Here is a 9117-nt window from a genome sequence, read left to right as displayed (position 1 = left end):
CTGCTGAATGTTTACCCAGAGCTACCATCACACAAGTGGGTCAACTCGAGAGGCGACCAACTCCAGGGAAAGCTCTCAAGGAGAATATCTGCAGGGAAATTTGCAGGAAAGAGATAGAGAATTTGGTGAACTGGTACGACGACAATAATCTCTCCCTCAATGTCAGTAAAAGGAGATAGTCATCGACTTCAGGAATCTTAGTGGGGAACGTGGGGAATCTACATCAATGGGGATGAAGTGGAAATGGTGGAGAGCTTCAAGTTTCTAGGTATTCAGATCACCAACAACCTGTCCTGGTCCCTCCATGCTGACGCTTTGTTAAGAAAGCCCACCAATGCCTCTACTTTCTCAGGAGGCTGAGGAAATTTGGCATGTCCGCCAAGATTCTCACCAACTTTTACAGATGCACCATTGAAAGCATCCTTTCCGGATGTATCACAGCTTGGTATGGCTCCTGCTCTGACGAAGACCGCAAGAAACTACAAAGGGTTGTGAACATAGACCAGTTCATCACATAAACCAGCCTCCCATCCATTGACTCCATCTATACTTCCCGCTGTCTCGGAAAAGCAGCCAGCATAATCAAGGACCTCATGCACCCCAGACATTCTCTCTTCCACCTTCTTCTGTAAGAAGAAAGATACAAAAGTCTGAGATCACGTACCAACCGACTCAAGAACAGCTTCTTCCCTGCTGCCATCAGATTTTTGAATGGACTTACCTCGCACTCAGTTGATCTTTCTCTACACCCTAGCTATGACTGTAACACTACATTCTGCACCCTCCCCCTTCCTTCTCCCCTATGTACTATGAATCAAATTACAGAGAATTGCGAGTTGTTATGACAGGGGACTTCAATGATCATTCTATAGAGTGGACATAGGGGACAGAGGAGGAGTAGAGATTTGGAAAGAATCTTCCTAATTTCTGGCCCAGCGAAGGAGACATTGCTGGATCTGGTTCTGTGGAATGAATTAGGCCAAGAGAATGAAGCCTCACTTGGAGAACATTTCAGAAGAAGCCATCATGGTATTATAATGTTTAGGCTCGGTTTAGGAAAAAGACCAATCTAGAGTAAAATATTAAATTGGAGGAGAACCAGTTTCAGTGGGTAGCTAAAAGCTCTCTCCTGGGTAAATTGGATTGAAAGACTGGCAGGCAAATCTGTCATGGGTGGCACGGTGGCACAGTGGTTAGCACTGCTTGCTAACAGCGCCAGGGACCTGGGTTCGATTCCCGGCTCGGGTCACTGTCTGTGTGGAGTCTGAGTGTTTTCCCCGTGTCTGCGTGGGTTTCCTCCGGGTGCTCTGGTTTCCACCCACAGTCCAAAGATGTGCGGGTTAGGCGGATTGGCCATGCTAAATCGCCCCTTAGTGTCGGGGGACTAGCAGGGTAAATACATGGGGTTAAGGGATAGGGCCTGGGTAGGATTGTGATCGGTGCAGGCTCGATGGACCGAATGGCCTCCTTCTGCACTGCAGGGATTCTATGATTCTATCCGATGTGACATGTACTCGCTTAACAATAAAGGTAAGAATCAGACTGAAGATAAAAAAGATCAGATAGAAAGTAAAAATGGAGATAAGAGAGACAAAGAAAGTACATGGAAAGAAACTGGCATCTCATATAAAAGGAAATACAAAAATCTCTTTTCGACATACAGTGGTAAAAGAGTGATAAGACGAGGTGTGGGGCCGATTATGGTCCAAAAGAAGATGGATGTATCTGTCTTTGAGAATGTTCAGCCAGGCAGCTGAAGTCTCACCAAAGACCATTGCTCGCGATGGCGCTGCTGAGCTGCTGGCCCTCTGGCTGGGCCGCAGCTTGTGAAGGAGGGCTGCTGTCCTTAATTGGACCGTCAGCCTGGCAGCATCCATATCATTGGGACTATGTCTCCTGAGTGCTTTTCACGATGTAATATCAATGATGTAGACTTGGGTATGCAGGGTACAAAATGAGCAGAAATGACCAAAGTATAATGAATTGTGAGAAGGCAAGCGGATGGACCTCAAGGGAACGTGGACAGGCTGGTGGAATGGATGAACATATGGTAGGTGAACTTTAATACAGGAAAGTATGAAGTATTTTGGTAGGAAGGTTGAGGAGAGGCAATATAAAGTAAAGGGTACAATTTGAAAAGAGTTGCAGGAACAGAGAGAGCTTGGAATCTGTGTGCACAACATTGTTGAAGGTGGAAAGGAGTGTGGAGAAAGTGGTCGATATGGCATATGGAATCCTTAGCTTTACAAACAGTGGCAACAGGGTATAAAAGCAAGGAAATTATGATGAACCTTCTAAAACTCTGTTTCAGTGTCAACTGGGTATTGTGTTCAATTCCCGATGTCGCACTTTTGGAAGGATATGATCGCTGATGTCTGCCTGGTAAAACCACTTGAACAGAGCTATTAGAGTGGGAGTCCTGGGATTTTGGCAGTGTATAGATAAAGGGATGACGATACAGTCAAAGGGATTAGCAGGGTAAACATGTGGGGTAACGGGAATGGGGTCTGGGTGGGATTATTGTCGGTGCAGGTTCGATGGGCCCAATGGCCTCTTTCTGCACCGAAAGGATTCTATCATTCTATCATTCTATACATGTCCACATCGGGATGGAGGGCAACTTGGAGGTGATGGTATTCCCATTCAGCCTGATGTCCTTGTTCATCCAGGTGGTGGTGGGGTCAGGGGTTTGGAAGCGAAGCAGCCACAGTGTGCTGCTGAGTGTATCCTGTTGTTCGTGGAAACCGCAGGTGCTGGAGGGAATCAAAGTTGAAGGGTACAGTCTTATCGGCTCGCCACACCAGTCGATCAGCGTGGCAAGCTGGGAAGATAGTGTGAGAGGTCAAAAGTTCGGCCCTCTTTTATCAGCGAGAAAGGCTTCACACCCAGAAAGGGCATAAAGCCTATTGACGTAAAAATGATAGATTTAAATCTACTTACCAGGTTCGGCACATTGCTTTCATAAGAACATAAGAACTAGAAGCAGGAGTCGGCCATCTGGCCCCTTGGGCTCTATCATTCAATAGGATCATGGCTGATCTTTTCATGGACTCAGGTCCACTTACCCGCCCGCTCACCATAACCCTTAATTCCTTTACTGCTCAAAAATTTATCTATCCTTGCCTTAAAAACATTCAATGAGATAGCCTCAACTGCTTCACTAGGCAGGGAATTCCACAGATTCACAACCCTTTGGGTGAAGAGGTTCCTCCTCAACTCAGTCCTAAATCTGCTCCCCCTTATTTTGAGCCCATGCCCCCTAGTTCTAGTTTCACGCGCCAGTGGAAACAACCTCCCTGCTTCTACCTCATCTATTCCTTTCATAATCTTTTATGTTTCTATAAGATCTCCCCTCATTCTTCTGAATTCCAATGAGTATAGTCCCAATCTACTCAGTCTCTCCTCATAAGCCAACCCTCTCAACTCCGGAATCAACCTAGTGAATCGCCTCTGTACCCCCTCCAGTGCCAGTGTATCCTTTCTCCAGTAAGGAGACCAAAACTGTACACAGTACTCCAGGTGTGGCCTCACCAGCACCTTATACAGCTGCAACATAACCCCCCTGTTTTTAAACTTCATCCCTCCAGCAAGGAAGGACAAAATTCCATTTGCCTTCTTAATTACCTGCTGCACCTGCAAACCAACTCCTTGTGATTCTTGCACAAGGACACCCAGCTCCCTCTGCACAGCAGCATGCTGCAATTTTTTACCATTTAAATAAGAGTCCATTTTGCTGTTATTCCTATCAAAATGGATGACCTCACATTTGTCAAATTGTACTCCATCTGCCAGACCCTTGCCCATTCACTTAGACTATCTTTCTCCCTTTGCAGACTTTCATTGTCCTCTGCACACTTTGCTCCGCCACTCATCTTAGTGTCATCTGCGAATTTTGACACACTACACTTGGTCCCCAACTCCAAATCATCTATGTAAATCGTAAACAATTGCAGTCCCAACACTGATCCCTGAGGCACATCACGAGTCACTGATCGCCAACCAGAAAAACACCCATTTACCCCACTCTTTGCTTTCTGTTGTTTAACAAATCCTCTATCCATGCTAATGCATTACTCGTAATACCATGCACCTTTTGCCTTTCCCCCCCACCTCACCGGCAAGACATCATGCCGATGAAAATCACTGCTGCAAGGCGCCATGACCACACCGCAGGGATGAGAGGCCATTGATGCCTCAGGGTGGTCAGGGGCATGGCCGGGCAGTGCCCATCAGGCAGTGCCAGCATGGCACTGCCCACCTGCCATCCTGGCACTGCCCACCTGGCACCCTGGTGGTACCTAGTTGGCACCCTGGCAATGCTCAGATGGGCACCAAAAGTGTGACGGGGCAGCGCCAAGGGGGTGGGGCCTGTGATGGTGGGGTTATGATGGGCAGGGCAATGTACTACGACAGGGGGAGCTCTGCAAGGGGTGTGACTTATGTAATGTTATTTTGGGGGGAAAATTCCATCCAAAGAGTTTGTGTTAGTGTTTCCCTATTTAACAAATTCATCTTTTTTTGCTGAGGCATCAAGTTGGAGACAGGAAATGTTAATGATTAGAGGTCAGGCATTTCTCTGAGGAAAATGTGCAGACTTTTTATTTCTGGACCTGCTTCATGTATTTACTACTGACTGTTAAAATCTCAGAATGTAACTCCTGAATGAATGAACTGGGAGCAGATGGCATGGCTGACGTTTTAGCTGCTGAATGGTATCCTGTGCAAAACAAAATTGAGAAAAAGGAGGACGATACTGAACAAAGGAGTTTTGGCTGACAGTGAAATTCAGACATTATTTTTCCAGTTGCATTAATATGCATTCACCTCTCCTGCTTTAGACTCACTTTCACTTCTTCAGGTGTCGTGGGGACTACATTGAACCTGCAAATATAATCTATTTACACAGGTTATTTAAGTTGCAGAGACAGTGACTTAATTAGTTTCATTCTCTTGAGTTCCGCGTCTCGCTGTGCATATACCTGCAGTGTGCTCTGCAGAGGTCAAGCAGTCGATGACGTGTGCTCACATGCTCTGACATACATTTACAAACTCTCTTTCAGCACCATTAACTGGTTGACTGCTGTCATTCTCACAGTTCTTCCTCATGCTCTCAAACAGACCTCACTGGACACTTACATCATTCATTTGAAAGTTTTGGTTTATTTCAGAAAAGTACCAAAAAATGCATGAACACTTACTATTATTAGCTTTATGGTTGATATAGAATAGAATAATGTATGCATTTAAAGCATAAAAGGTACAGATAAAATAATATTTTCATGTTAAAAACATGCTATTTCTGAAATTGAGTGAAAAATGCTTTTTGGCTGTTTAACACTTGGAGGGAATGAGGTACTTGGTTTTATCAGTGCTCCTGTATCACTGTTGTGTGATGTTATTCTGATGAGAGTACGCAGTTGTTCAATATTTCTTCCTCATCGTGCACTTGGTTTGTTTCAAGAGAGGTTTCAGCGTCAAGTTATCAAACCACTTTTAAATTGCGTGCATGTGAAGTCAGATGTGTACAGATACCCCATGTGGACAATAACAACATTACACTGATGGGACTGGGATGGGAGGAGTGCCGGCGTTGGACTGGGGTAAACACAGTTAGAAGTCTCACAACACCAGGCTGTGAGCCATGGACATGTAATGATTAGAGTTCAGGCATTTCTCTGAGGGAAATGTGCAGACTTTTTATTCCTGGACCTGCCTCATGCATCTACTACTGACTGTTAAAATCTCAGAATGTAACTCCTGAATGAATGAACTGGGAGCAGATGGCATGGCTGACGTTTTAGCTGCTGAATGGTATCCTGTGCAAAAAAAAATTGAGAAAAAGGAGGACGATACTAAACAAAGGAGTTTTGGCTGACAGTGGAATTCGGACATTATTTTTCCAGTTGCATTAAGATGCATTCATCCCTCCTGCTTTAGACTCACTTTCACTTCTTCAGGTGTCGTGCACATAGCACCATGGACTTCAACCTGGTGTTGTGAGACTTCTTAATGGGAGGAGTGCACAGATGTTTTAGCCCCACAACTCCACATGTCACACCATCAGTTTAAAAGTTCAATTCACTCACCAAAATGGTCAATTATTTCCCTTCGCTGCTGTTGGAATCAGAATAACAGATATTTTAACCAGGTTTCTTTCAATAAACACAAAATGATTATATAATTATAAAACAAAACCTTTTTTTAAAAATAAGATGCAAGAACTGGTACAGAAGTATAACTATCTCTTTTATAAAAATATCCCAGAACATGTGCGCACGCACACACATATGCACACACAAATACACACACACGTATACATGCACACTTACAAATACACACACACAAATACACACACACACACAAACCTGTCTTATAACAGGTAACATAGATGAACTGAGAGCCTGGATTACTGCATGGAGTTATGATGTAATTGCAATTATGGAGACATTTGATTTGATTTGGTTTGATTTGATTTATTACTGTCACATATATTAATGTACAGTGAAAAGTATTGTTTCTTGCGCACTATACAGATAAAACATACCGTTCATAGAGAAGGAAAGGAGAGAGTGCAGAATGTAGTGTTACAGTCATAGCTAGGGTGTAGAGAAAGATCAACTTAATGCAAGGTAAGTCCATTCAAAAGTCTGACAGCAGCAGGGAAGAAGCTGTTCTTGAGTTGGTTGGTACGTGACCTCAGACTTTTGTATCTTTTTCCCGAAGGAAGAAGGTGGAAGAGAGAATGTCCGGGGTGCGTGGGGTCCTTAATTATGGTGTGGGAAGGACAGGACCAGCATCTTAACATTCTGAGATATCGTTGTTTTAGACGGGACAGAAGGGGAAACAAAAGGGGTGGGGAAGTTGCACTGCTGATTAGGGAGCAGATCACAGGTAAGTTGAGGGAGGACACATTGGAGGCATCTTGTAGTGAGGCATTATGGGTGGAACTCAGGTATAAGAAGGATGAAATCACAATTATATAATTTATAATACATCTGCTCCTCTTTCTCCTGTGGGCTGTTGGGAGTGTACCATAGACCTCCCAACAGCCTGCCAGAGACAGAAGAGCAGATATGTAGTCAGAAACTGGAAAGATGTGAAAAACGCAGGGTAGTTGTGGTGGGTGACTTTACCTTCCCCATATTGACTTGGACTCCCTTATAGCCAGGGGCTCGGATAGACAGCCATTTGATAGATGTATTTAGGAGGGCTTTTTGATACAGTATGTTGACAAACCAACCAGGGAGGGGGCCATACTAGACATGGTATTGGGGAATGAGCTGGCCAGGTGGGGGAACATTTTGGGCTTAGTGACCATAATTCCATAAGATTTTGGATAGTGTGACGTCAGTGTGCCTTTAAGAAATGTGATTTTTTTTAAAAATCATGTTCTCTGCAGTTATAAGCAGCTTTGGTGCTTTTCATTGTTGCCGGGCTGTCTGGTTAGAAGTCCTTTAATGCTGCTTCAATGGTTTAAATGGGATTTTGTTTATTTTTACTCTGGGCTTCATGCAGCGTCCGGGATTTTACAATCTTTTTTTATTATTAAGGGGAAGAATGATTGACAGGTCAGGTGAAAGGAGTTCTTTCATTGCCAGTTTTGCTGCTGTTTTGGTTTAGAAGGTGTTTGGACATCAGACTGAAAAGCAGTGTTTCTCTCTCTCCCTGGTATTATAAATTCTGCTGGCTAGCTGGAAGCAAGGCTTCTTGCCTTCCTGGAGTGAAAGTTCTGCTGTTGGCTGTTTGCTAGTTAGTACCTAGAGCCTGTCTCTCTCTCCCTGATGTTTTGGGAAGCTATTCCGACTTCCAGCTTGTCTGTGTATGCATAAAGAGAGCTGTAGCATCCAACCAAATAACTCAGTTCCAGCATCACGTGAGCATTTGTATTTTTTGTGTGAAACCTGTGCCAAGGGTTTTGCTCATGGGATTTGATTGATTGGAATGGTATTTGGCTGTTAAGGTTCATACAATATCATGGTTGGTTCTTTTTCTTGTTTGTAATTGGTAAAAGTTATTGTTAAGTTTCTTTCTGGATGTTAACTGTATTCTTAAATACATTTTGTTTGATAAAAGCTCCCTCGTGGATCATTTGAATCGTACCCAAAATGAAACATCTCATGCTCACCCGTGCCAAATTCAAATTGCAAAACTTATGATCCAGACAGACTTCATAAAACACTCTGGAGTTTCTGACCTGAACTATAGCAGGTAGTCATGGATAAGGACAAGAGTGGCCCTTGGGTGAGGGTACTTAATTGGGCGAGGGCCAATGACATCCAAATTAGACAGGAACTGGGGAATGCGGATTGGGAGTGGCTATTTGAGGGCAAATCCACATCTGGCATGTGGGAGGCTTTTAAAGGCCGGTTGATTTAAATGCAGGACAGGCATATCCCCACAAAAATGAAGGATAGAAATGGCAGGATTCGGGAACCATGGATGACAAGGGGAATTGTAAGCTTAGTCAAAAGGAAAAAGGAAGCATTTGAAAGGTGTAGGCATCCAAAAACTGAGGAAGCCCTTGATGAGTGTAGTGAAAGTAGGAAGGAGCTGAAACACAGCATTCGGAGGGCTAAAAGGGGCCATGAAATGTCTTTAGCAAACAGGGTCAAGGAGAATCCCAAGGCTTTTTATGCATATATTAGGAGCAAGAGGGTAGCAAGAGAAAGAGTAGGCCCACTCAAGGACAATGGGGGGAAGTTAGGCATGGAGCCACAGGAAGTGGGCTGGATCCTTAATGAGTACTTTGTATTGGCATTCACCAAGAAGAAGGACGTGACTTTAGTAAGGTATTTGACAAGATCCCACATGGCAGACTGGTACAAAAACTGAAATCACATGGGATTTGGAGTGGGCTGGCTTGATAGATACAGAACTGGCTTCGCCATAGAAGACAGAGAGTAGTGGTGGAAGGGTGTTTTTCAGAATGGAGATCTATAGCTAGTGCTGTTCCGCAGGGATCAGTGCTGGGACCTCTGTGGTTTGTAGTATATATAAATGATCTGGAGGAAAATGTGGGTGGTCTGATTAGTAAGTTTGCGGATGATACGAAGATTGGTGCTGATAGTGCTGGGGATTGTCAGAGGATATAACAGGATATAGATAGATTGCAGACTT

The 9117-nt window shown here is 44.1% G+C and overlaps 1 protein-coding gene across 1 annotated transcript in view; it reads left to right on the top strand.

Annotated features, from left to right (window-relative positions):
* Positions 1–439: 439 nt before the first annotated feature.
* The window catches only part of rhobtb2a (Rho related BTB domain containing 2a), an 87512-nt gene continuing 78834 nt past the window's right edge, over positions 440–9117 (top strand). Inside the window, exon 1 of the mRNA XM_078239614.1 lies at positions 440–628. Within this exon, the coding sequence (XP_078095740.1) occupies positions 594–628 (35 nt within the window). The 5' untranslated portion in view covers positions 440–593. The remainder of the gene's footprint in view (positions 629–9117) is intronic.

The sequence above is a fragment of the Mustelus asterias genome, chromosome 22, assembly GCF_964213995.1.
Source record: "Mustelus asterias chromosome 22, sMusAst1.hap1.1, whole genome shotgun sequence".
In the NCBI taxonomy this organism is placed as follows: Eukaryota; Metazoa; Chordata; class Chondrichthyes; order Carcharhiniformes; family Triakidae; genus Mustelus; species Mustelus asterias.
Note: the sequence above shows the minus strand (reverse complement) of the source record. Positions and strands in the feature narration are given on the sequence as shown.